The sequence below is a fragment of the Takifugu rubripes genome, chromosome 4 (assembly GCF_901000725.2).
Source record: "Takifugu rubripes chromosome 4, fTakRub1.2, whole genome shotgun sequence".
NCBI classification, from domain to species: domain Eukaryota; kingdom Metazoa; phylum Chordata; class Actinopteri; order Tetraodontiformes; family Tetraodontidae; genus Takifugu; species Takifugu rubripes.
Window position 1 is genome coordinate 4,263,100 of NC_042288.1, and position 27,796 is coordinate 4,290,895.

At 47.4% G+C, this 27,796-nt stretch overlaps 1 protein-coding gene across 5 annotated transcripts in view; it reads left to right on the forward strand.

The window, feature by feature from the left end:
* The window catches only part of LOC101071033 (spectrin beta chain, non-erythrocytic 1-like), a 56,294-nt gene that overhangs the window by 21,101 nt on the left and 7,397 nt on the right, over positions 1-27,796 (forward strand). For 3 of the 5 annotated variants that reach the window (XR_003888173.1, XM_029834779.1, XM_029834777.1), the window contains 33 exons: positions 7,832-7,983; positions 8,785-8,958; positions 9,231-9,322; positions 9,438-9,518; positions 9,760-9,875; positions 10,527-10,639; positions 10,713-10,900; positions 10,993-11,110; positions 11,192-11,350; positions 11,468-11,563; positions 11,647-11,853; positions 12,124-12,277; positions 12,353-12,504; positions 12,587-12,805; positions 12,964-13,044; positions 13,378-13,584; positions 13,665-13,876; positions 14,166-14,303; positions 14,403-14,523; positions 14,780-14,995; positions 15,064-15,483; positions 15,559-15,761; positions 15,842-15,932; positions 16,017-16,163; positions 18,332-18,595; positions 19,297-19,521; positions 19,692-19,781; positions 19,858-20,136; positions 20,550-20,680; positions 20,763-20,967; positions 21,235-21,609; positions 21,695-21,781; positions 23,226-23,401. Coding sequence is in view for 4 of the 5 variants with exons in the window: in XM_029834779.1 (XP_029690639.1) it covers positions 7,832-7,983; positions 8,785-8,958; positions 9,231-9,322; positions 9,438-9,518; positions 9,760-9,875; positions 10,527-10,639; positions 10,713-10,900; positions 10,993-11,110; positions 11,192-11,350; positions 11,468-11,563; positions 11,647-11,853; positions 12,124-12,277; positions 12,353-12,504; positions 12,587-12,805; positions 12,964-13,044; positions 13,378-13,584; positions 13,665-13,876; positions 14,166-14,303; positions 14,403-14,523; positions 14,780-14,995; positions 15,064-15,483; positions 15,559-15,761; positions 15,842-15,932; positions 16,017-16,163; positions 18,332-18,595; positions 19,297-19,521; positions 19,692-19,781; positions 19,858-20,136; positions 20,550-20,680; positions 20,763-20,967; positions 21,235-21,609; positions 21,695-21,781; positions 23,226-23,401 (5,689 nt within the window). In the remaining variant the exon portion in view is untranslated. The remainder of the gene's footprint in view (positions 1-7,831; positions 7,984-8,784; positions 8,959-9,230; positions 9,323-9,437; positions 9,519-9,759; positions 9,876-10,526; positions 10,640-10,712; positions 10,901-10,992; positions 11,111-11,191; positions 11,351-11,467; positions 11,564-11,646; positions 11,854-12,123; positions 12,278-12,352; positions 12,505-12,586; positions 12,806-12,963; positions 13,045-13,377; positions 13,585-13,664; positions 13,877-14,165; positions 14,304-14,402; positions 14,524-14,779; positions 14,996-15,063; positions 15,484-15,558; positions 15,762-15,841; positions 15,933-16,016; positions 16,164-18,331; positions 18,596-19,296; positions 19,522-19,691; positions 19,782-19,857; positions 20,137-20,549; positions 20,681-20,762; positions 20,968-21,234; positions 21,610-21,694; positions 21,782-23,225; positions 23,402-27,796) is intronic. The other 2 variants (XM_029834780.1, XM_029834778.1) reach the window with 1 other exon arrangement.

Sequence of the window (27,796 nt, forward strand, 5' to 3'; positions counted from 1 at the left end):
CACTGAGGCTGCTCTCCTCCACTCCAACATCCTCATTGTCCAGGACGGTCTCTATCATTCTTATAGCCGTCTGCTCCACCATCTCTCCGGTGAAACGCTCATTCTGCAGGTCCAGGTGGTCCCCCGGGTGGTCCCCCTGTGGCCCTGCTGGCTCCTCCACCTCCGCGGTTGTGCCCGCGTCGCTCCGCGCGCACGGCGCTGCGCTGACGTGCAGGTTGGCTGGCCGGCGAGCCTCCGCGCCCTTCGGGCACGACCGGATCAGATGGCCCTCCTCCCCACAACCAAAACATTTTTGAGAGTCAGTAGGGCGTGTAAAAACAGTGTAATCGAAATCATCCACCCTGAAACGAAGACCCGGTTTGAGCTCTTCCTCATTATTATTTAGAACCATCGCTACCTGCCGTCTAAAGGACACCACGTGCCTCAGCAGCAGGGACTTGGTCCCGAGAGGAATTAACCTCATCGGGGACACTATGCGCCCGTGTCTGCTGAGCTTCCTCAACAACATATCGTTCTTAAAGAACGGAGGAACATTGGACACCACCACCTTTTTCGCAGGGTTCGACAGGGGGAGCATCGGTGTGTGTTCACCGTTGATTACCACCCCAGCCGCCACCAGCTGATCGGCTTTGTCCATGCTACCCACAAACACCACCACCATTTTATTCATCCTGGACGCGGACTTCACACTTCCGTGCCCCACAATGTCCCCCACAGCCAGCGCACACTCCTCCATGGACACACCGTCCGGTGGAGAGAGTTTGACACCGTGTCCGTGGGTAAGTTTCTCCAGCTCGGAGGCTCCCGCCGCCGCTGCCATGACCGGCATGGCGACCGTGGCCACCAAACAATTCCACCAAAGACAGTGAATAAACCTTGAAATTTCAGAATAGTGCTCCCCAATGTGATTAAACACCACCCAGTGTAACAATAAAGATTCAAATATAGGAAAAGTTTGGAAAAACCGCTGAAATCTGTCTCTCACTCCCAGAGCCGACACACTCACCAGAGAGAGAGAGAGAGAGAGAGAGAGAGAGAGACTTTTGACTTTCAAAGTGTACTTTATTTACAGTGCTCTGTTCACATAAAAACAGTTAAAACCCTAACCTGTCCCTCAGAGCAGCCATCTCCCCCTGCTCTGTTACCTTCACTAAAACCTCGTCATGTCCCCACTGCTGTTTAAAGGCTTCCAGGTTCTCAGCCAAAGAAGAATGTCGAGGGGGTATCCGGGACCGCACCAGCGCACCTTGTACCTTAGTGTCCAGCAGGTTGGCCAAGGCCATCTTTTTGGCCTTGAGGGCCTCCAAACACCCTCGATCTCCTCTGGACTCACAAAACTGCTCCAGTTCCATAATCCCGGTCTCCAGAGCTTCGATTGATCTGGTGATGTAGCGGGTGACATTGAGAGTGTGCTGCTGCCACAACAACCTGATCTGAACTTTGCCATGGTCCCACCACTGTCTTAGACTGGTAAAATCCTTCTTCCTCTGCCTAAAACCAGCCCAAAAGTAACTAAAAGCCTCCTTAAAACCTCTGTCGGCAGTCAGAGTTGAATTAAAATGCCAGTAGGCGCTTTTAGGGCGAATGTCCCTAACTAGCACGCAGCCTAAAAGCAAAGAGTGATCTGTAAAACCCACTGGTAAAAATCACACTTTTTAAAAGTACTAAAATGGTGTTTACAACAGTAAAAGCGGTCGAGGCAAGCCAAAGAGATGGTGTCGTCTCTGATGTGGGACCAGGTGAACTGTCTGTGGCTCGCATGCATCCTTCTCCACACGTCCACCAGACCATGGGAGCGGACCAGCTGCCTCAGAACCTGCTTGGAAACTGGATGCGGTTCTATTTGATTTCAATCTAAAACGTGATCTTCTGTACAATTAAGCGGTTCAATGGCAACAGAGTAAAGCATTCCGGAAAGCGAACACCCCTGCCGCACCCCTCTCTGGACAGTAAAGGGAGCAGCCAGACCACCATTAATTTTCAGTATACTCGCAACATCAGAGTACATGACCTGAACCCTGGCGATAAAACCTGGGCTGAACCCAAATGCGGCGAGCGTCTTCCACAGGTACTGGTGTTCAACCCGATCAAATGCCTTTTCCTGGTCCAAGGAAATAAGACCAGTGTCAATGCCCAAAGAGCTAGAGATGTCCAAAACATGCCGAATCAAGTTGATGTTATCACTGATTCGCCTGCCAGGCACACAGTAGGTCTGGTCTACATGAATCACCTCCGCCATTGCCTCCCTGAGTCGGATAGCTAGCACCTTGGAGAGGATCTTGTAGTCTCCACAAAGCAAGGAGACCGGCCTCCAATTCTTTAGATCCTGTAGGTCTCCTTTCTTTAGGAGCAGGGTGACGATTGCTCTCCTGCGGCTCCGTGGCAGCAGTCCAGTCCTCCAGCTCTCCAGGAATACCTCGAGCATGTCTTTTCCCACCACCGACCAAAAGGCTTTGTAAAACTCCACTGGGATGCCGTCGATGCCTGGAGTTTTTCCGTTTGCCAGGCTCATGAGTGCCACATGAAGCTCTTCCAAGGTCAAGTCCGCTGACAGAAGAGTGTTTGAGGACTCCCCCACCTGAGGAAGATCAGTCAAGAACTCTGTCTCCAGCCCTGGATTCTCCACCGCGCAACTTTTAAAAAGTTCCTTATAGAAGCAAGTGGCGTGTCTTCTGATCCTAGCAGTGTCGGTGATGTCGGAGCTGTCGTTGGCACACAGGCAGTGGATGACCTTCCTCTGGCCATTCTTCTGTTCTAGACAGAAGAAGAACTTGGACGGGGCATCCATCATGGAGGCGTTCATGTTGCGGGAGTGCACCAGCGCCCCCTGCGCTGTAGTGCCCAACAGGCTGGCTATGGCGGCGTTTTTGCTTTGGAGGACTTCAACATGTCCTCTGTTTTCTGTACAGCCCAGCAGGTTCTGTACCTCAGTCTCCAGGTCCTGGAGGGATCTGGTGACGTGCTTGGTGACGTTGCGAGTGTACTGTTGACAAAATTGTTGAATTACAGTTTTTCCAAAATCCCACCACCTGTGCAGCGACGAAAACATGGGTTTCCTGAGTCTGTGTGCCTGCAAAGCCTGTCTAAAGACATGATCCTCTAACAGAGCGGTGTTAACGATGTGACAGTTCTTAAAGATGCTAAGATGATGTTTGAAACAATAAAACCGATCTAGTCTGGCCAAAGACATGCTGTTGTCCCGACAGTGGGCCCAGGTGTACCGTCTGATGGCGTTGTTGAACCCTCTCCATACGTCCTTCAGGTCATAAGTCTCTAAAAGTCTCTTCAGACGGGCAGATGAAGCAGGATGGGGCTCCAGGTGATTCCTGTCCAGTCTTGCATCGACTGTGCAGTTAAAATCGCCCCCCCCATGAATAGGAACTCATCCTGGACACCTCTGACAACATTACACAGGACATTTAAACAGTTCATTCTGTCTCTGCTCAACACAGGAGCATAAACACACAGGAAGACCAGTTTCATGTTTTCATAAACAGCTTTTACCATCAAGACGTGTCCATCCATGATGTGGTGCGTTTCCGCAGACAGAGTCTTAAAGTGTGGGGAGAACAGGATTCCCACCCCAGCACAGTTTGTGGCTGAGAAAGACCTGGCCTGGCCACTCCCTCCTCCAGTCCCCCTCATTGTTCCCGTCGCTGTGAGTCTCTTGGATTAGTTTTAAAGACCAGTCAGTCAGTGAGTGTGAGAGTGAACCTTTATTACATGTATTCCTGACCGAATCTTGACCAACATTTTCTTGAGGCGGTACGTCTTCCGGTTGGTGAAGGAGGGCCCGTCGTCACTCTCCATTCTCATAAGCTGCTTAACGGTATCCTGGAAGAGCTGAAGGTCTGGAAAGGGGTTCTCCACCTGTACACACCTTTGCCCCTTTGTGATCCTGAGGAAAAACTTGATCCTCTCCAGAGAGTAAGCAAGACGTGTCACCTGTATATTACCATAAACGGAAGCCTCCTGTATGTCCCGCGAACTGTCCCTCTCCTGTACGCCCACCAAAGAGCTCTGTGTGCTTTGTGTATCCATTGGGGTGTCATGCATGTCCTGTGGGCTGTGTGCGTTCTGTGGGCTGTGTATGTCCTGTGGGTTGCGTGTGTCCTGTGAGCTATGTGCGTCTTGTGAGCTGTGCGTGTGATGTTCTGCTGTGGACATTTTCTGTACATTTTTTGTATCTGTGCTCTGCCTCTTGATGGGCGTTCTGAAGATGAACTCCTCCTCTCCCTCGTCCTCCGTGTCCAGGACGAACTCAGTCTTTCCTGTACCCGTCCGCTCCACCAGCTCCCCAGTGAGACGCTCACTCTTTATGTCTTTGCTCTGCCTCTTGATGGGTGTTCTGAAGATGAACTCCCCGTCGTCCTCATCGTCCGTGTCCAGGACGAACTCGGTCTTTCCTGTACCCGTCCGCTCCACTAGTTCTCCTGTAAGACGCTCACTCTTAGTGTCTGTGCTCTTCCTCTTGATGGGCGTTCTGAAGATGAACTCCCCGTCCTCCTCATCCTCCGTGTCCATGACGAACTCAGTCTTTTTTGTAACCGTTTCCAACTTCTGGCCCATAACTTGCCTAAGCACCGCATGGAAGCTCCTATTAGGCATTATAGCGGCTAAGATCAGCAGTCATGTGGATCAGTACATGAGCAGAGCACAGAAAGGCATAGGGAACAACACCAGAGGTGCCAAACACCAGCTACTGGTCGACAGGGCAATCGCCCAGGACTGTAGTAGGCGGCACACCAACCTGTGCACTGCCTGGATTGATTACATTAAAGCCTATGACTCAATGTCGCACACATGGATACTAGAGTGCCTAAAGCTGTATAACACCAACAGGACACTAAGAGAGTTCATCCAGAACTCCATGAAGCTGTGGAACACGACTCTGGAGGCCAACTCAAAGCCAATTGCACGGGTGAGCATCAGATGTGGCATATATCAAGGAGATGCTCTGTCCCATAGGCCTAAACCCCCTCAGCCAGATCATCACCAAGAGTGGCTATGGGTACCAGTTCCGAAGTGAAACAACCGTAAGCCACCTCCTTTACATGGACGACATCAAGCTGTATGCCAAGAACGAGCGCGACATCGACTCCCTGATTCACCTCACTAGGATCTACAGCAAAGACAGCGGGATGTCATTCGGGCTAGACAAATGTGGGCGGATGATATCTAGAAGGGGAAAGGTGATCGCAACTGACGGGGTTGAACTACCTGAAGGCAACATCACAAGTGTGCAGGACAGTTACAAATACCTGGGGATCCCACAGGCAAATGGTAACCATGAGGAGGCAGCTAGGAGGTCAGCCACAGCCAAATACCTGCAGAGGTTAAGAAAGGTCCTGAAAAGTCAGCTGAATGGTAAGCACAAGATCCAGGCCATAAACACCTACGCCCTGCCAGTAATCAGATACCCTGCTGGCATAATACCCTGGCCACTGGAAGAGATACAAGCCACTGACATCAAGACAAGGAAGCTCCTCACCATCACACATCACAGCAGGGTGCAAGATGCTGGCAGGCAAGGCATACATGGAACGGCATAACCAGGTGGCTGGCATAGTGTACAGGAACATCTGCACTGAGTATGGGCTGGAGGTCCCAGGGACCAGGTGGGAGACACCCCCGAAAGTGGTGGAGAATGAGCAGGCCAAGATCCCGTGGGACTTCCAGATCCAGACTGACAAGATGGTGGTGGCCAACCAGCCTGACATAGTGGTGGTGGATAAACACCGGAAGACAGTGGTGGTGATAGATGTAGCAATCCCGAGTGATAGCAACATAAGGAAGAAGGAACACGAGAAGCTGGAGAAGTACCAAGGGCTGAAGGAGGAGATGGAGAGAATGTGGGGCATGAAGGCAACAGTGGTCACAGTGGTGATTGGGACACTAGGGGCAGTAACACCCAAACTGAGTAGATGGCTCCAACAGATACCAGGAACCACACCAGAGATCTCTGTCCAGAAGAACGCAGTCCTAGGAACAGCTAACATCCTGCACAAAACCCTCAGACTCCCAGGCCTCTGGTAGAGGACCCGAGTCTGAAGGAAGGAAGGAGGCACCGCCCAGGAGGGCGAGGAAGCGATTTAAAAAATAAAAAAAATATATATATATATATATATATATATATACACCGTATTTTCATGACTATAAGGCACACCTAAAACACTGAGATTTTCTCAAAAATCGACGGTGCACCTTATAATATGGTGCGCCTTGTGTGTGGACTGAGTTCCAAAATCTGCTGTGTGCCTTTGGTGGGGGCACTACGGTAAACGCTCCGCCAATCGATTAGCAGCACACCTGCGCGTAAGTATCCTCTAAAATGGCGCCGGTCAAGCGACACGCGTATGAGGCTTACTTTAAACTGCAGGCCATCGAATATGTGGCTGAAAATGGCAATCGAGCAATCTTGGTGTTTTCACTTGCATTTGAGCATTTGAGGTGGCGGCATCTCTCCATACGTGCAAGGACAACTGTTGCGCAGCGGCTGCCCGCGGATTACCAGGAGAGGGTGGCCATCTTCCGCACCTACTGCCGCGACAAGATAACCGCGCCCAGCCACATCACCAACATGGATGAGATCCCTCTGACTTTTGACATCCCTTTGACCCACACAGTGGAGAAAAAAGGGACCAGCACGGTGGCGATACGCACAACGGGGCACGAGATTCTCGGCTGCCACGGAAACGGACAGAGCGCTGGATGACGGAAGGCGAACACTCCTTCTATGATACCGTCTTCATGTATTGTAAGAGCTTTCACAAAAGCCGGCATCAACGCTGAAGCGGAACCGGTCGGTGAGTCTGATTCAGATGATGAAGAAGAGGAATTTGGGATGTTGGACATTGAAATAGCGCAGCTGTTTAATTCAGATACAGAAGATGAAAACTTTGATGGTTTTGTGGCGGAAGAATGAATATTTTGTTCAATAAATGTGTCGAAACTCACTGTTTTACTTCCGTTGTCATTTTTTACTGTATGTTTTAGCATGCGCCTAAAAATATGGTGCAGTGTTTGCACACGCACACACAGAAAAAACACGGTGAACTCATAAATGATATTTTTCTTTTCATTCCTGTGACGATGAGAGTAAAGGAAAAGGTGTGTTGCCACATCTGTGCCGATGTTACTTGGAAGTCAACATGAGCGCGCTCTCTCTCTCTCTCTCTCTCTCTCTCTCTCTCTCACTCACTCACTCACTCACTCACTCACTGACGGACGGACTGACGTGAGGATACTTTAGTGGACAGTTTAAGCCCGGCTTAAACTTTAAGGGGTTTTAAGGTAAAATAACAATCAATCAAAACAAATTAAAAGGATAGAAGGGTGATCATCACTGAGAGTCCTTAGAATGATAGAAGACCTTACATTTATTTGTGGGAATGTGTTTTGTAATTGTGAATTCTTGTCAAAGTTCTATCCAGAATTTCTATTCCTGACACCTTTTCTTTTCGTTTTAATTCAGGTATTGATTGATGGTTTGTTCTCTAGTTTGTGTTTTGTTTTTTTTCTATCCCATGAAGACGTGAGGACAACCAGATTTATGTTATCGTTATTATTGTAAATAGATTTGAAAACCAATCTTCTCTCTTCTCTCTGGTCTTCTCCCCTGTCTCTCCTCTCTGGCCTCATCTCTTGTCTTTCCTCTCTGATCTCATCTCCTGTCTTTCCTATCTGGTCTCCCTTTCTGTCTCTCCTCTGTAGTTTCAAGACTTTCTCTGGAAACATTCAGTGATGAAGACCTGTGCTGGTCCAGGAGGTGTCACCGGCACAACCTTCTGTAGTTGAGACTGACATTGCTGTTGGTCTGGGTGTGTTTCAGATGAACGTGAGGCTGTCCAGAAGAAGACCTTCACTAAGTGGGTCAACTCCCATCTGTCCCGGGTGTCCTGCAGGATCACAGACCTCTACATGGACCTGAGGGACGGTCGAATGCTCATCAAACTGCTGGAGGTTCTGTCAGGAGAGAAACTGGTGGGTTCTAACGATAACAGCTGAAAGGCTTTTATTGTGAAAGTGGCTTTTTTCTGACAGAAAGGAAAACGGGGCCGATGGCACTTTAACCATCTAATGAAGATCTCATTTTGATTCCTGTTTGATGTTTGTGCTCTCTAATTGTGATGAAGAACAAGGACCAACACCACCTACCTGCATGTAGAGTAGCTTTCATCTAAAAACTAAAAAAGAGTTCTAAATTTTAATCTTATTTGTTCCCAAGCGTCATCCAATTGTTATTGGCTACACCCTATGCTTCCTTATGATGACCTTTAAATAATTAATTGGCTCTGATCAAAGAATTGCAGGTATTATGTGTAATCAGATCAGGAAAAGATTTCAGTCTGAAAATGAAACATCTTTTTATCATTTATTTGATCTTCGACGATTCTCATTTTTAGCAATATTCTTTCCATTAATTTTGCATTCTGTTGTAATTATTGTGTTTAATTTGTTGTGCTGGCACAAATGTGGCCATGCTAGTGATGAAAAATCTTTGACTGGCGCAATTCAGTGGTTTTAAGGGGGTTGGAAAGATGGTTGTACAATTAGAATCATTTGCTGGATGTAACTTGTGAGTCGAAACATTTCACAGTAGCCCCACACACCGTCATAATTCCTGCCTCCCCCAGGGGGCGCCTCCCTCAGTTTGAAGACAGCTGCTATCATTTTATGATGTTAGTGCTTTCTGTTTCTCTGTATTCATCTGAATGATTAGTTAGAACATCCACACAGTAGAAATGTCCAGTTTGAAGCTTCAAGTCTGATTTCTCCTTCTAGCCCAAACCCACTAAAGGACGAATGCGAATCCACTGCTTGGAGAATGTGGACAAGGCTCTGCAGTTCCTCAAGGAACAAAGGGTTCATCTGGAAAACATGGGCTCTCACGACATCGTTGATGGAAACCATCGTCTGACGCTAGGCCTCATCTGGACCATCATCCTGCGCTTCCAGGTGAGCTGCTGCTCAACTCTGCACACATAGATTTGTTAATTGTTCACTTTTACAGAGATGAGACACATAAATATTATTAGTTGTATTGGTGGTATTATTCTTACTATTAGTATTATTATTAGGACTAGTATTATTATAATTGTTATTATTATTGTTGTTAGTAGTAGTACTGTCATTATTGGTATTATCAATCTTATTATTATTATTATTAGTTGTAGTAATAGTATTATTATTAGTAGTGTCATTCTGTGTGTGTGGTGGGTTCATTTCAGATCCAGGACATAAGTGTTGAGACAGAAGACAACAAGGAAAAAAAGTCAGCTAAAGATGCTCTTCTGCTCTGGTGTCAAATGAAAACTGCAGGGTGAGAACCTAACCCTAAACTACATTTCCCATCAGCCCTTTCTGCTGCTGGACTAAAGTGATTTTATTTAATGTGAAAAAGACAAAGAACGTCCTGACTTCCTTCTACTGTTCAGATATTCCAATGTCAACATCCATAACTTTACCACCAGCTGGAGAGATGGAATGGCATTTAACGCTCTCATCCACAAACACAGGTAGTACTCTTCATCATCTTCATTATCATTTACTTGCCACACCTTTACTTACTGTCAGTTGGGGTTTAGATAAAAGATATTTCCTGCCAAATTTTGAAGGAATTCTAGTTCCCCATGAATCCAGTGAACAAAGGTGCCTTATTCTTTGGTAACTGTGAAATGAAAGTCAGCTGTAGTTCAGGTCATGTGCTGCTGATGCAGGCAGATGATTGAATTATTGATCTGATTGGTTTCTCTTCAGACCAGACCTGATAGACTTTGACAAGCTGAAGAAATCAAATGCTCACTACAACCTGCAGAATGCCTTCAACCTGGCTGAGCAGCACCTGGGCCTCACCAAGCTGCTGGACCCCGAAGGTGAGCAGCACACACCTGTGCATAAACACACACCTGTGAACAAAGACACACCCACACACACTACAAGGACCCTACTGCTGATGGACAGAGGGGTAAAGAAGAACAAGAAGATAGACCACTGGGAAGGACAAAAAGAGGAGAATGTGTAATTATTAGAGTTTGTCATCCTGAAGACGAAGAAGTAAATCTGAGTGGGTCTGTGGGGTCAAAGAGGACCAGGAAGACCCCCCCCACACACACACACACACACACACACACACACACACTGAGATTGAGAAAACCGAGCAGCACAACCGACCAGATGGGTGAGAACCAGGGTCAGCCCAGAAGGTCAACAATGTTTGAGACTTCACTAAATCAGTGGAGCTGCTACCTTTAATCCTCACTGAGAGGGATGTCCTGGACAGTAGACAAAAAATTGACAGACTGTACAACTGTTGCTCTGCGTGCAAATACAGGAGGTGTCCGTGTTGAAATAAGAGTGCTGCTCTAGGATAATTATCTTCAGTCAAACATTTAAAGGCTGCCCAGTTCCCATTTTTCCAGATGCTAGTAGCTTTGATCACCAAGATCATTTCTGCAGATTGTGCATGAATTTAAAGATACAGTCGATAGTTCTGTAAAAAATAGGGTTCTTCTTTGTGTGTGCAGACATCAGTGTGGATCACCCCGACGAGAAGTCCATCATCACTTATGTAGTCACCTACTATCATTACTTCTCCAAGATGAAAGCCCTGAAGGTGGAGGGGAAGAGAATTGGGAAGGTGAGTCTGGTTGGGTCCTGCCCCACAGGAATTTAAGATAACTACAACCTTTTCCGTGTTAACCTGTATTCAGGTTCTGGACCATGCCATTGAGACAGAGAAGATGATCGAGAAGTATGAGTCTCTGGCATCGGACCTTTTGGAGTGGATTGAACAGACCATAATCATCCTAAACAACAGGAAGTTCGCCAACTCTCTGGTGGGAGTCCAGCAGCAGCTGCAGGCATTCAATACGTACAGAACTGTTGAGAAACCTCCCAAGTCAGTCCACGCACACCGTAAATAACAAACTTCATCTTGCACTCTGTAGAGATGAACAAGAATTCAATGATGTGTTTAAATGATGTTTGAAGGTTCACAGAAAAAGGAAACCTGGAAGTTCTTCTATTCACCATCCAGAGTAAGATGAGGGCCAACAACCAGAAGGTCTTTACACCGAGAGAAGGAAAACTCATCTCTGACATCAACAAGGTGACATGATCGCAACTCAACCTTACCATTAGACTTACATCAAAGCAGGGATGGACGTGTCTATTGTGGGTGCATTTGTAGGCCTGGGAGCGTCTGGAGAGGGCGGAGCATGAGCGGGAGTTGGCCCTGAGGACGGAGTTGATTCGTCAAGAGAAACTAGAGCAGCTTGCCCGACGCTTCGATCGTAAAGCTGCCATGAGAGAGACGTGGCTGAGCGAGAATCAACGGCTTGTCTCCCAGGTAATGGTCAACATTCAAGGCCACAAGAGTCACTAGGCCATCTGATTATCTCAGTATATCTCACTGGATCAAAGCATCACTTGTATGTGACCTTGTTTCCTTTCCTTGTCACCTTAGGATAACTTTGGCTGTGACCTTCAGGCTGTTGAAGCAGCTACAAAGAAACATGAAGCCATAGAAACGGACATTGCAGCATATGAAGAGCGTGTCCAGGTTGGTCTGTTTGCATGACAACACCTGAAACAGTGACTGCTTTCTGTGATCAGTGAGATCAATCGGTTATGGTGAATCTGCAGGCAGTGGTTGCCGTGGCAAAGGAACTGGAGGCAGAGAGTTACCACGATATTAAACGTGTCACGGCCCGTAAAGACAACGTAATGCGTCTGTGGGAGTACCTGCTGGAGCTGCTGAAGGCCCGTCGGCTCAGGCTGGAGATGAACCTGGGCCTGCAGAGGGTCTTCCAGGAGATGCTCTACATCATGGACTGGATGGATGAGATGAAGGTGACATTATTAATCTGATTTCTCCTGATTTCTGATTATGATGGTTTTTTGTGGAGAAAACAGGAAGTGAGAATTAACTCCAGATTTTTGAATTTCAATCTCCAGACCAATCTTTTAAACCCACAAGCACAGTTGTTGTAGGTGTAACTCTTAATTCTATATTTTCATCAGTCACTAAATTAGCTTTTAAATGCTAAACGCAGCCAAAGTACCCGCTGACACTTGTGAGAGCTCCTACTTTCTCTGGTCTAACGTCCCCCTTTTCCTCAGATGCTGCTGCTCTCACAGGATTATGGCAAACATCTGCTTGGCGTGGAGGATCTGTTGCAGAAACACGCGCTTGTGGAATCCGACATTGCCATCCAGGCCGACCGGGTCCGAAATGTCAACAGCAATGCTCAGAAGTTTGCTCTGGATGTAGAGGGTAAGAAAACCTGTCCTTGCCGGTCATGTGATTGTTCATCAATCAATAAAAGGTCACTTTCCTCCTTCTGCTCAGATTATAAACCATGCGACCCTCAGGTGATTCAGGATAGGGTCACGCACATGGAATTTTGTTACCAGGAATTGAGTCAGCTAGCAGCTGAGCGCCGAGGTTGCCTTGAGGAATCTCGCCGCTTGTGGAAGTTCTTCTGGGAGATGGCTGAAGAGGTACACAATCACTCTTGATAGAGTAAGATTTCCTGGCACACAGAGGTCATGTGACCTGAACATATGTGTGTGTGGTCTGTAGGAGGGTTGGATCAGGGAGAAGGAGCAGATCCTCTCCTCCGAAGATCATGGGAAGGACCTGACCGGTGCATTTCGGCTCCTCAGTCAGCATAAAGCTTTGGAAGATGAGATGAGCGGGCGTGCCGGCCACCTACAGCAGACCATCCGCCAGGGGGAGGAGCTAGTGGCCAACAACCATTTTGGGGCAGACAAGATCAAAGAACGTATTAAGGATATTCAGGTTGTTCATGTTTAAAATGTTCTTCTCAATCCAGGATGAATGAAGCAGAATGATCCATCTTAAATAATAAATGGTGGTGGAAACATGAGACCTGATGTTTGTCAGCTATTTATAAATGATTAACTCCTCCCTTGCTTCCTCTCCTGTCGGTGCTGTAGAATCAGTGGGCAGCTCTCGAGCGTCTCTCCACTGTGCGTAAATCTCATCTGCTGGAGGCCTGTAACAAGCACCAGTTCCAGGTGACCTGCAAAACCACTGAAATAAATCCTACATCAAAAGGACATGTGTTACATGGCTTGATCATAGATGTCTGAGTGTGTATTTGTGTTGGTGTGTATGTGTAACATGTATACCTAATTAAATGTGCAATGTATGTTTTCATTTCCACATATTCAAGGTATAAGCCAGTGTTTTGTCATTTTCTGGCCATGTTCTGTTGTTCACTTGTAGTCTCACAGTCATTCAGTCCTGCTTATATTTCATGTGTCCTGAGGTCGGAATGCCAGGGAACTCCTGGAAGAGGTGTGCTGTTTCCACATGCATTTGACATCAGAGTCCTGTTTGTTCTGCAGGCCGATGCAGACGACATCGACACATGGATGCTGGACATTCTGAGGATTGTCTCCAGCGTAGATGTGGGCCACGATGAGTTCTCCACTCAGGCTCTGGTGAAGAAGCACAAGGATGTGGCCGAGGAGATCGGCAGCTACCGACCTGTCATCGACGCTCTACATGAGCAGTCTTGCACGTTTCCTCCTGAGGGGGCTGGCTCCGAGGCGGTAAAACCCCCCGGCTACACAGTGGCCAGGTGTTTATATATGAAGAAGAGATAACAGAACACCATCTGATGTGTCTGCAGGTTCAGATCAGACTGGCTGGAATCGAAGAGCGCTACAAGGAGGTGGTGGAGCTGACACGGCTGAGGAAACAGGCACTGCAGGATGCTCTGGCACTCTACAAGATGTTCAGCGAGGCCAACGCCTGTGAAGCCTGGATCGACGAGAAGGAGCAGTGGCTCAACAGCATGGAGATCCCTGAGAAGCTGGAAGATCTTGAGGTTGTCCAGCATCGGTGAGGATCTGACCTGACAACAACATCAACACACAGAAGGGTGACATTTTTAGTTATTGGCTGAAATTTAGCTGAATAACAGGCTGAAGAGGGCCGCAGCTCCTGAGGTCCAAATCTGGGACCCTGATTTAGCATCAGATGTCCTCAGGAGCTTACAACACCCTAAAACATAAACATACATTCTGTATTTAAGACAAGAGAACCTTTCAGAACACAAAAAGAACCTTACAGAACACAACAAGACCCAATACGAAAACAAGAAGTCTCCATATGTTGTTTGGGTTGTCAGGTTCGAGAGTCTCGAGCCGGAGATGAACAATCAGGCCTCTCGGGTTGCTGTGGTGAATCAAGTTGCCAGGCAGCTAATCCACAATGGGCATCCCAGTGAGAAGGAGATCAAATCCCAGCAGGACAAACTAAACACCGGGTAAGCCAACAGGAGTGGGACCAGCTGCTAAACTGGGAGAAGAATGTGATTTCACCTCTCCAAGTGGTTCTGTTTGATAGTGTTTGCCTGTCTGTCCAGGTGGAGTCAGTTCAGAGACCTGGCAGACCAGAAGAAAGATAGTCTGAACTCAGCTCTGGGTGTCCAGAACTACCACCTAGAATGCAACGAGACCAAGTCCTGGATCAAGGAGAAGACCAAGGTGCTCACACAAGCATGTTGTCCTGCTCTTCTACGAGTACTTAAACACGTCGCAGATTAGATTTTTCTTATAACAACATTCATGTCAACAAGTACACCTGTTGAACATCAGCTCATGACAGGTGCACCAATTTCATGTGGCGCAGGTGTAAAAGGGCATCGTTAGAAAACAAAATCCTGTTTTCATCATCAGCAGGAAGTGATGATGATGATGATGGAAAACATTGGTAGGATCGCCACTCTTGTCTGTCTTCCAGGTAATCGAGTCCACACAGGAGCTTGGGAACGACCTGGCAGGAGTTATGGCGCTGCAGAGAAAACTGACAGGGATGGAGCGCGATCTTGTTGCCATCGAAGTCAAACTGGGCGACCTGGGCAAGGAGGCGGAGCGCTTGGCCTCTGAACACCCAGACCAGTCCGAAACCATCAAAGGTCGTCTGGCAGAGATCACCAACGTCTGGGATGAGATGAAGGTACTGGAACATCACATACTTGCTATACTGAGTAAAGTAGCTGTATTAAAGTTTATCATCGTCTGCAGGACACCATGAAGAACAGGGAGGAGTCCTTGGGTGAGGCCAGCAAGCTGCAGCAGTTCTTGCGTGACCTGGATGACTTTCAGTCATGGCTTTCACGGACACAGACTGCCATTGCCTCTGAGGACATGCCCAACACGCTGGCAGAGGCAGAGAAACTGCTGGCCCAGCATGAGGGTATCAAAAATGAGATCCGAAACTATGAGGAGGACTACCAGAAGATGCGAGACATGGGAGAGATGGTAACTCGGGGCCAGACAGATGCGCAGTACATGTTCCTGCGCCAGCGGCTGCAGGCACTTGACACTGGCTGGAATGAGCTGCACAAGATGTGGGAGAACCGGCAAAACCTTCTTTCTCAGTCCCACTCATACCAGCTGTTCCTGAGGGACACCAAGCAGGCCGAGGCTTTTCTCAACAACCAGGTAAGCTCTGTATGGGGTCTTCTTGCCATCTAGTGGTGGAGACTCCTGACTGCAGCCTCACCTATGTGTGTACAGGAGTACGTTCTGGCTCACACCGAGATGCCCACCACCCTGGAAGCTGCCGAAGCTGGCATCAAAAAGCAGGAGGACTTCATGACCACCATGGATGCTAATGAGGAGAAGATAGTCGGCGTTGTCCATGCCGGCCGTCGCCTGGTTGCTGATGGAAACATCAACAGTGAACGCATCCAGGAGAAGTTGGATTCCATTGACCAGAGGTGATGATGGTTAAAGGTTCTTCTTTGCTAAAGGTGGATGTCACATGATGATAGTAATTTATGGATGTGTTTTGCTGCAGACACAAAAAAAACCGAGCTGCTGCTGTGGCGCTGCTGCAGAGGCTGAAAGACAATCGAGACCTGCAGAAGTTCCTGCAGGACTGTCAAGAGGTAAAAGTCCCACAGTCCTTTAATATTCATGTAGGAAACTTCTATTTCCTACTGACATTCCTTGTAATGTTTGCACATCTCTAGCTGTCACTTTGGATCAGCGAGAAGATGCTGACGGCTCAGGACATGACTTATGATGAGGCCCGGAACCTCCACAGCAAGTGGCTGAAACACCAAGCCTTTATGGCCGAGCTGCAGTCCAACAAAGAGTGGCTGGAGAAGATCGAAAAGGTGGGCCGCTGCTGCAGATGAAGCGATCCATAAGTGAATAGCAAAGATGTTTGTTATTGTCAAACATTTGATCTTCATCCGATAAGAACGATTCATAATCAGAAAATTCAGCGGCTGGGGCTGAAGTTCTAAAGTCTTCAGGACAAATTCATATTTTAAAAGTGCCTGTTTCAGATTAGTTCTATTAAAAATATGATGTTTTTCTGGTCAGAATTCCAGACATACTGTACATCAGTCTGTTTACATTTGTCTGTTTGGTGAAGGTACCTGTCTTTGTGTCATGTTTATATATACGTACTTGGGGAACACTTAAACCTGCTTAGAGCTTTCCCCAAAGTGGGAGAGATCATGATAATCTGACCTTCAGTCTCCCTGTTATTCTGGATCAATACCAGAGCACTATTCCAGCAAATCTGGATCCATCTCTGATCTTCTCTGTAATTTTAACCTGTCATTTACTCACTTCAGGGAAAGAAACCGCTATGATGTGGCTGAATTTACAGTAGGGCTGTAGGGTCAGCCTCTCTTATTTACTGTATGTTAGAGCTTAGCGCAGCTTACTTTACAGCCCCCCAAAACATTGCAAAGATTTCGGTGATCCTGTGGTTTAAGAATGAGCTTTATGAAGATGTTTTGTTTCAACATTGTTGGATTGTTGCAAATCATCTCTGTCATGTTGCTGAGGTCCACTGATGTTAGGGTCTAGCCCAATAGGTTTTTACTGGAGCAGCTAAATACCAGCGTATTGCTATGTTGATGCTGACCTGTATTTATTGGCTCCCTGTTCAGGGTTAGGGCGGAGCCTAACGCACCTGCCCATGCTTGGCTTACCCAAAAGAACATTGGGCCCGATTCACCAATATGTTCTTACGAATCTTCTTAGATTCTTTCTTAAGTTGTCCTTAAGAAGTTTTTTAAGAAAACCCTACGTCGGATTCATCAACGCGTTCGTAAGCCCCAGAATTGTTCGCAGCTGTGTTCTTAGATTGATGAATGCCATCTGTTCGTAAGTTGAAAGCGCGTGCCAGGTGAGTCTAATTAACATACGATTAGCATAAGTCACCGCCCACTAATGCCCATAAAAGGAACTGCAGCAGGACCCTGTAGACGGAGCAAAAAGCAGCGAAATGCCCAAAGCGAAATGCCCAAAGCTTGCCTCTCCACGCCTGATTTCTGACGCCGTGTTGAACAATCAAGAAAGGATGGCTAACACGCTTGATAAAATTGCCTCAACCCGGATGACTATAGCCAACACGCTTAAAGAAATCAACGAGAATGTAAAAAAAGAAGAATGTAAAAAAAAAAAAAAACGTGTAAAAGCTGTGCTCGGATTTTGACAATAATGCATTTTATTCACAAACGGGCAATTAATCGCGCTCGAACGTGAACCGCGTGCCTGCAGTCTGGCCCCATCATTGCGTCAGGACGCACATCCTCACGGGGTTGTGGCTCTGTGTCCAAACACATCCAGCGCCCCTTTAACATGCCGATGGTGCGTTCAATGGTGGAGCGACTGCGCGCATGCATCTGATTGAATAAAACTCCTGTGGAGTCTGAGGGTTGGTCAGTGGTGTCAACAACCAGGGCATATCCTCGATCCCCTAATAAAATAAATCAAGATAAAATCAAATAAAAAGACAGTTTTGGCATGGTTTCCAATTTGGTTGATTAATGTTAAGTCATTGGCACATTTACGTAATTTTAAAATTCTCCGTAAATCACCAAAAATAGGAAATAAACAAATAAATAAATATGACAGAATTATCATTGTAATATTGAATTTTATTGAACTGCACAAGAGAAGAAAACACAACCATGCCAACATGTCGGCACTGAAATGTGCGCAAGAGTACTCCTGAGTGTTCGTAGGATTTGTTCTTACCTACGAATAAATCCAGGATAAGAAGAAATTGGTGAATGCCACAATCTTCGTCAACTGTTCGTAAGTGGGACTTAAGAACAAATTTGTTCGTAAGAACGCTTCGTGAATCTGGCCCATTCTTCTCAGAAGTCTTCAAAAAGACTAATGAGCGTAACAACACTCTGGAACAGGGGTGATGTTGGTCCAATTGGTCTTCACTATTGAAAGCATCTTGTTTGTTAGCATGGTAATTCCAGTAGCTCTCTCATAATGTTGCATTAGCAATTCAAATATGTGCATCTTCTAGGATGGTCAGACACTGATGTTGGAGAAGCCTGACACAGAGACCATGGCCAAAGAGAAGTTGGCGTCATTGAAGACCATGTGGGCGGAGCTGGAGTCCACAACACAAACCAAGGCCAAGTGTTTGTTTGATGCGAACAAGGCGGAACTGTTTACACAGAGCTGCGCCGACCTGGACAAATGGCTCGCCAGCCTGGAGGGTCAGCTGCAGTCTGACGAATACGGCAAAGACCTGACCTCCGTCAACATCCTGCTGAAGAAGCAGCAGGTGACAAACTAAGGCGATCCGTCAATGTTCGAGACTGTTCCACCGACCCTCTCCTCTCATGATTTCGGCATGGCATGGTGAAATCTTTCCAGATTTCTTTCAAAAATGTGTCAGTTTATGTTAGGACTAAAAACAGATGACCTTGAATAGGCATATGTGAGGAGAGCTACTGTAATGATGATCTTTGAGCAGATGGTGCAGTGGTGAGCGGTGCACCATCTGGTGCAGATGGTGCACCGCTCACCACTGCACCATCTGCTCAAAGATCATCATTATAGTAGCTGGTGCAGTGGTGAGCAGTGTACCCTTACAACACCAGGGTTCTGGGTTTGAATCCCCTGGGCTCTTTTGCATGTTGTCCCTGTGTCTATGTTGGTTCTTTCCAGCTTCTTTGGCTCTCCCCCCACAGGTCACAGATGTGCCTTTAGAGTGACCTAGTCAAAAAAATGAAATCAGGTGTGAACATGACAGGTTGTTTGCTTTTGTCTGTTGTGCTCAAAGTGATGGTGGAATGTTGAATAATAACTTTTATCATTACTGTTGATGAAATGAGTTTCCTAAAATTCTGTCAGAATTTAATGACAGCAGAAAAAATCTAACCCAAATCTAAACTCGTAAATCTTCCTCCATTTCATTTGCGTTTTTCTCCTCTAGTCTGTAGTTGTCATGGAAACAGAACTGTGTGACCTATCTTCCTGCAGATCCTGGAGAGTCAGGTTGAGGTGCGTCAGAAGGAGGTGGAGGAGCTGCAGAATCAATCCCAGGTGCTCAACCAGGAGGGGAAGGGCTCTGAGGAGGTGGACGGCCAGCGCGTCAGCGTGGAACGCAAGTTCCACCTCTTGCTGGAGCCGCTTAAGCAGAGGCGCGAGAACTTGATGGTGTCACGCGAGATCCATCAGTTTAACCGTGACGTGGAGGATGAGATTGTAAGTGTCCTGACCTCTGACCCTTTTACCTTTCTAGTCTGGAGAAACTTCTTTGATGTTCTGCAATACCTGTCTGTCTGGTTCCAATTTGAGTGTTTCCTGAGTGTCCGATTGTTTCCATTCTGTCTGATTCCTGTTTGACTGCCTGTCTGACTGCTTCCCACCTGTAGCTCTGGGTAGAGGAGAGGTTGCCTGTTGCCATGTCCACTGACCATGGTCACAACCTTCAGACTGTCCAGCTGCTCATCAAGAAGAACCAGGTAACTACTGTCAACGATGACACGCAAAGCCTCACGTTAACTTGACCACTGCTAACCTTCTCTTGTGACCTGACAGACGCTGCAGAAGGAGATCCAAGGTCACCACCCACGTTACACTGACATCTTTGAGCGCAGCCAGCACGTGCTGAGGGAGGACGGCCCGACAGCAGAGCCGATTCGCCAGCGGTTGACTGAGCTACAGTTGCTGTGGCAGCAAATCAGGGAAGAGACGGAGAAGCGCCACAAGCGCCTTAGTGAGGCCCACAAAGCCCAGCAGTACTACTTTGATGCAGCTGAGGCCGAAGCTTGGATGAGCGAACAAGAACTCTACATGATGTCAGAAGAGAAGGCCAAGGTCTGTATGTCTCTCTCTCCTTTTCCCTCTCTTCTCTTCTCTTCTCTTCTCTTCTCTTCTCTTCTCTTCTCTTCTCTTCTCTTCTCTTCTCTTCTCTTCTCTTCTCTTCTCTTCTCTTCTCTCCTCTCTTTACCCAGCAGGAGGGTCCCCCTACATGAGCCTGGTCCTGCTCAAGGTTTCTTCCTGTTAAAGGGGAGTTTTTCCTTGCCACTGTTGCTTGTCTGGGGTTAGGCCCTGGGATTCTGGAAAGCGCCTTGAAACAATTTTGATTGTATAAGACGCTATATAAATAAAGATTGATGATTTGATGATGTCAGAACCCCTGAACGCTGACATTCAATCCGACTTTAATTATACCGTGTCTGTGAGCAAGGTATTGTTTCAACCGTGGTTAATGTTGCTTCTTTTCTCAGGATGAGCAGAGTTCTGTATTCATGTTGAAGAAGCATCAGATCCTGGAGCAGGCGGTGGAGGATTATGCGGACACCGTCCATCAGCTGTCCAGCACCAGCCGGGGCCTGGTGGCTGCCGGACACCCTGAGAGGTGAGGGGACGGGGCCACAGAGCAGAAAATTTTTGTCTCTTCTTGGAACTAAGAAGGTCTCCTCCTCTTCCTGGGCGCACAGTGAGCGAATCGGGATGCGGCAGTCTCAGGTGGATAAGTTGTACGCCGGCCTGAAGGATCTGTCAGAGGAGCGTCGCGGGAAGTTGGACGAACGTTTCCGTCTGTTCCAGTTGAACCGGGAAGTGGATGACCTAGAGCAATGGATCGCTGAGAGGGAGGTGGTGGCAGGATCCCACGAACTGGGACAGGACTACGAACACGTGACGGTCAGAACAGTCCAACCAATCCTTCGGCCGATTAAAATTAAAACTTAAATCCTTCAGATATATTTTTTATTTATTTATTGTTTTACAAAGTTTGTATCTCAAAATGTTTGTTTTCCTCATTTTTGGAAGCAGCAGCCTTTTTACTCCCACAAAGTAGAAATTTCCATTTTATAAAAATAATCTTGTTTTTGTTGTGTTTCAGAATAAATAAGTAACTTCAAAGGTTTTTACAGTAAAAATAAAATACAACCTTTTTATCACCTTCAGATGCTGCAGGAGCGTTTCAGAGAATTTGCCCGTGACACTGGCAGCATTGGTCAGGAACGTGTGGATGCTGTCAACCGCCAAGCTGATGAGTTGATCAACGCAGGCCACAGCGACGCCGCCACCATCGCTGAGTGGAAGGACGGCCTGAACGAGGCCTGGGCAGACCTGCTGGAGCTCATCGACACACGGACGCAGATCCTTGCCGCCTCCTATGAGCTCCATAAATTCTACCACGATGCCAAGGAGATCCTCAACCGCATTCTGGACAAACACAAGAAGCTGCCTGAGGAGCTGGGTCGCGACCAAAACACCGTTGAGACGCTGCAGAGGATGCACACTGCCTTTGAACACGACATCCAGGCCCTAGGAACACAGGTACCACCATTGCTGTGGCACAGCACTTTTATACACAAAGGCGCAAGTTCTCTGGGAAACTTGCTCAGGCAAACGTATTTTGCAGGTGTGGCAGCTTCAGGAGGACGCCGCCCGTCTGCAGTCGGCGTATGCGGGAGACAAAGCTGATGACATTCAGAAAAGAGAGGCCGAGGTGAGCGTTAGTAAACGAACGTAGGACGAGTTTCCAGGAAAATGTCATCACAGCGTCAGTCAGCATTTTCAGGAAGTGCCACTTGCTGCTGAACGACTGTGACAACACACCATACAACAGATCAGTGTGTGTTCATGGTGCAAATATTTGACAGCAGAATAAAAGTCAGATTTCACAGATCAAAACATTTAAAAATTGTAAAGGAGAAATAGAATTGAATAGAACTAGTTCTTAAGAAGTTCTTTATATTGTTTGCTAGTGAATAAGTTATTGGCTACTTTAGTTGGGCCATTTGAAGTTGAATTATGTCTGTGAGCAGTTTGTAGTGAAAGGAAAGTTTGGTCCAGATAGCCTGCCTCATGTTTTTCCCTTTGATTGCTTTTCTCTTTTAGAATAGGAATAATTGAACTGACATCATTATGGTGATTTGCTGTCTAAAACCTGTTTTACTTTTTTAAAGATTGAGATAAATCTTGCCTGGTTAGTTTATAGATGTTTGATGTTTCCAGCTGATTTGATTGTCTATTATTATCATCCTGAGGAACTTGTTTTTTTCATCGACCTGTGTTTATTTGCACCCCATCTTATAGATGAGGTTAATTTCACTTTTTTCACAATTTTAATTTTTGTTTAATGTAAATTTAATGACAATTTATTCCTTGAAAAGAAGTACATTTTGTTGATTTCATGAGTAACAAAAGACAGCTGTGTTATCAGGGAACTGCACCAGAATCGATATCTGTGGGACAAAAAAAAAATCAGACTAGTAATGATATAATTTCAGAGCCATCCTGGATTACATCCTGGTTTTCAGTACAGACTTTCCCTAGCTTTGCAGAAGTCACATAAGAAATAAGTGGTTGTTCTTATTGTGGTTGTTTGTGATGGCTTGTTTTTTGACCATCCCCTGTATGTCCATTTTTTCTGTCCACCCAGAGGAGGAAGGGCGAGGTGAGACACCGTTAAACTGAAAGTGACTTCAGCTTTGCATCAGTGCTCCACTGGCTGCTGATTTCCTGTTAATGTGTTGACTAAAATGTTGAACCATTTTAGTCGCAGTTTCACACTTGCAGAAGTCTGCAGGGTTTGTTGAGTTTTACTCCTGTGACAGTTGGGTGGATAGTCTTTAACACAAACATCTAAGCACCACCCACCTGGAGCACTGAGGAGATAAAATCAAATGCTACTGATTGGTTAGATTTGGGCTTAGTTGCTGAGCTGAAACTGAAGTTCTAACATGGTAGGTTTTAACAATGTTTCAATGCTAAAATAAAACTTTGTTACTTGTTTTGGCTTAAGTGTAGCTGCTTCATAGCTGTGAAAAGTCCAGCGTGTCTCTGCTGATGATCTCCACAGTTCCAGGGGATTGATAAGATGTATCCAGGTCACATGATGATGACCTCATGCTGGTTTTGAACTCAGGTTGTAAACTCTGGTATTTCAGGTTCTAGAGGCCTGGAAGAATCTACTGGCGGCAGCAGAGGCGCGTCGCTTAAAGTTGGTCGTCACCGGAGACAAGTTCCGCTTTTTCAGCATGGTACGCGACCTCATGCTCTGGATGGAAGATGTGATCCGCCTGATTGAGGCCCAGGAGAACCCCAGGTCAGATCCACACAGCAGGTCCAGAAAATCTTATTATCAAATCAAGATTCAAGATGTACTTTATTCATCCCCGTAGGGAAATTGAATTGTAGTAGTAGAGTCTGATGGCGGACGGCAGCAGTGACTTCCTGTACCGTTCCTTAGAGCAGGATGGCTGCAGGAGTCTGTTGCTGAAGCTGCTTCTCTGTTTGTCCACTGTTATGGAGGGGGTGGGAGGGATTGTCCATGATTGTCCGCAATTTCAACACCATCCTGTCCCTCACCACCTCGTCCAAGTTTGCAAGTTTACAGCCAACAACAGAACCTGCCTTTTTAATGAGTTTGTTGAGTCTTTTGGCATCCTTTGCTTTAATGCCTGCACCCCAGCACACTACAGCAAAGAAGATGGTGCTAGCCATGACAGACTGATAAAACATGTGGAGCATCCTGCTGCAAACACTGAAGGACCTGAGTCTCCTGAGGAAATAGAGTCTGCTCATGGCCTTCTTGTAGACAGCATCGGTGTTTGTGGACCACTCCAGTTTATTGTCCAGCTGAACACCCAGGAACCTGTAAGATGGGACTATTTCCACATCTTTCCCACTAATGCAGACTGGGGAGGGTAGGAACTTGCTTTTACTGAAATCCACCACCATCTCCTTCGTCTTGGTCACGTTGAGCTGCAGATGGTTCTCCCTGCGTCACCTAACAAAACTCTCCACAAGGTCCCTGTATTCATCCTCTTGTCCATTCTCCACACATCTGACTATGACTGTGTCATCCGAGTACTTCTGGAGGTGACATGTCTCAGAGTGGTACTGGAAGTCAGCTGTGTAGGTGGTGAACAGAAAGGGGGACCGCACAGTTCCTTGGGGAGCCTCTGTGTTGCTCATCAGGGGGTCAGACACACAGCTCCGCAGTCTCACAAACTGTGGTCGACCTGTCGGGTAGTCCCCGATCCAAGAAACAAGGGGAGCATCCATCTGCATGTTCTCCAACTTAGCCCTCAGCAGTCTTGGCTGGATGGTGTTGAAGGCAGAAGAGAAGTCAAAGAACATGACCCGCACTGTGGTGTTTAGTCTGGCCAAGGAGGAGTAAGCCTTCTGTAGCAAGTATATCACTGCGTCATCAACCCCCACCTTGGGTTGATAGGCAAACTGCAGAGGGTCTTGAAAGGGGCTCACCAGAGGTCTGAGGTGTGTCAGCACCAGCTGCTCCATGACCTTCATAATGTGGGAGGTCAGTGCTATTGGCCTGTAATCACTCGATGCCACAGGATGGGTCTTCTTCAGCACCGGGACCAGGCAGGATGTCGTTCAAAGCACTGGGATCCTCTGAAGATGAAGGCTCTGGTCGAACAGGTGCTGCAGTATTCCACACAGCTGCCTGGAGCAGTTCTTCAGCACTCGTGGGCTGATGTCGTCCGGTCCGGCAGCCTTTCTCTGGTTGAGCCTCTCCAGCTCTCTCCTCACCTGGCTAGACGTGAAGGATAGTCCTGTTGGGGGGGATGGGTGACATGTTGGAATCTACGTAGGGTGTCAGCAGGGGGAGGGGGAAGAGGTTGGCAGAGGTGTTAGGGGCACTGGGAGGTGTGAAGGGGACCCATTGTTATCCAGAGGAATATTGAGACAGCTGGTGGAGGGGGAGCTAGAATCAAACCTGTTGAAAAACTGGTGCAACTCATTAGCTTGGTCCACGTTACCATCAGCTGAGCGTATTCCTTTCTTCTGGAAGCCAGTGATTGTTCTCATCCCACTCCAAACATCCCTGGTCTGGTCTCTCCTCCAGCTTCTTCCTATAGGCGTCCTTGCTCTCCTTCAGACTGCGTTTCAGTTCCTTCTGTACTCTCCTGAGCTCAGCCAGATCTCCCTAGCAGTGAAGGCCCTCTTCTTCTTGTGCAAAAGGGCCTTCAGGTCTCTTGTCACCCATGGTTTGTTGTTTGGGTAACAGCGTACCTTTTTGGTGGGGACGGAGTTCTCAGTGCAGAACTTGATGTAGTCAGAAACACAGTCTGTCAGTCCTTCCAGGTCCTCACCATGTGGTTCACAGAGAGCAGACCAGTTGGTGGTCTCCAGGGCATCCCTCAGACAGTCCATGGCACCATCCGACCATTTCCTAACAGTCCTCACAGTGACCGATTGCTGCTGAACCACAGGTGTGTATGATGGGGAGAGCAGCACGAGATTATGGTCAGACTTGCCTACTGGAGGGAGTGCAGTGGAGGTGTTTGCATTGGTGACATTAGCATACAGTAAATCCAATGTCCTATTGTCTCTCGTGTTGCACTGGACATACTGATGGAATGTAGGGAGAGTGGAGGAGAGTGAGGCATGATTGAAGTCACCTGTGATGAGGATAAAGGCTCCGGGATGTTTAGTGTGCAGGTCAGCCGTGACAGAGTGAATAACGTCACGGGCCGTGTTCGCTTTACTGGTCGGAGGAATATAAACAGTGATGGTGATGACATTAGTAAACTCCCGTGGCAAATAGTATGGACGGAGTCCGATAGCAATAAGTTCCATGCGGGACTGCACACGCGCTCCTTGACGTGAATATTCTCCAGGTTGCACCACCTGTTGCTAATTAACACGGCAAGTCCCCCTCCTTTCTTCTTACCGGCCGTGGTGGTGTCTCGGTGCGCTCGCACAGTGCTGAAGCCAGCGATCGTCACATTAGAGTCCGGTATCAGTCCATGGAGCCATGTCTCCGTGAAACACATGATACTGGCCTCTCTGTACTCCCGCTGTGTCCGTGTGAGTGCCTCCAGCTTGTCCATCTTATTTGCCAGGGACCTGACATTCCCCGTTATGACCGCGCGGACGCAGGGTTTAAAATGTTGCCTCTTCATCCTCTGTTTAACTCCAGCCTTACTCCCTCGTCGTTTCCTCCTCAGCTCCTTTGGGATTTGGGCCTTCTCTCCAACCACAAAGGATGGTGGTCTTAGAGCCATCAGCTGGTCTCACGTGTAAACAATACTGGTTCGCTTCTCGGCACAGCTGATGGGGGCCGCGAATAACCCAAGCACCGCAAAACAGAGAAAAAAAGTGTTCGAGCCTCCAAAACATGGTGTCTGAATACTCCAATTGTAAAAGGAAAGAAAGAAAGTAAATACCAAATAGCAAAGAATGTAAACAAGTATAGCAAACACTACGAAAATTTAAAATAGAACAATTAGGTGTAAGGAGCTGCTACTACTGGCTGCCGCCTGTGACAGCGCCATTTTACAATGATTTAAAAATCATTAAAAAATAAAAAAATAATTGTTATTATCAAAAAAAAGTTTGTGTGTGTACGTGCAAGCGCTTTCTGGGATAATCTGATGCTGTTAGCTTCTGCACATATGATGGAGCCTCAGTGGACCTTTCAGATCAGCAGAAGTTTATCCAGGCTCCAATGAAGACAAACCAGCAGAGTCATGGGACCGCCTGCTAATTTGTCGTAACTTTAGTTGCAGCATCTTGAAAGAACATCTTGGAGACAAACTAGAGACTGCAGAGATGATCCTCCAGAGTCACGATGAGATAAGGTGATCTGTTAATGAGAAGTTTAAGACCAAACGCAGCCACCTCAGTTTGGTCTGAGTGAAGCAGAAGGAAGTTTGAGACCATCCTGAAGTTTGACTGACTGTTCTGGTTCCTCTGGTTTCATAGATAAACATAGCTGAGTGTCATTGGCATTGATCGTGTTCTCCTGCTGCTCAACAATGTTTCCTCTGGTAAGCAGGTACAAAAACAACAGGAGTGGTCCAAGTCCAGAACCTTGTGGAACACCATGGATAACCTACTACAAGAAGAGGAACAAACTCTGAATCACTCTGAAAAATCTGATCTGAACCAGTTTAATCCCACCTGCTCCAGTCTCTGGACCTGATCAACTGCATCATAGGCAGCACTGAGGTCCAGCAGAACCAGTGCAGAAAGCAGTCCAGCATCTGAAGCTCTCTTAAGATCTTAAGAGGAACTATTTGTTACGATACATTGTGGTAGCGGACCCGAACGCAGGCCAGGACACAGTGGTGGAGAAGTCAAGGGCTTTATTTACAGGGAAGGGGAGCACACATCAACAGAAACAGTCCTCCTGGACCGCATGGGGATCGGGAGGCAGCGTCCGCCCGTCCCAGGTCCATCGGCGAGTCCCCGAACCAGACGCAGTCCCCCTGGACTGCCGGGAACTCGGAACACCGGTGAGTCCTCAAACGGCTGCAGTCCTTCTGGACCGGCGAGGACCCGGGAGTCCGGCGCGACACGCTCGCCTCACGAACGTGCCCCGAGACCCTGAGGGCAGAGGCAGTCCTCCTAGACTGCAGGGGAGCAGGAGCGGTCCTCCAGGAGAAACGGAACAGCAACAGGAGAGGCCCTCCAGGAAAACCGGAAGCTCGGGGACAGGAGTGGCCCTCCAGAGCAACAGGAACACAGGAACAGGAGCGGTCCTCCA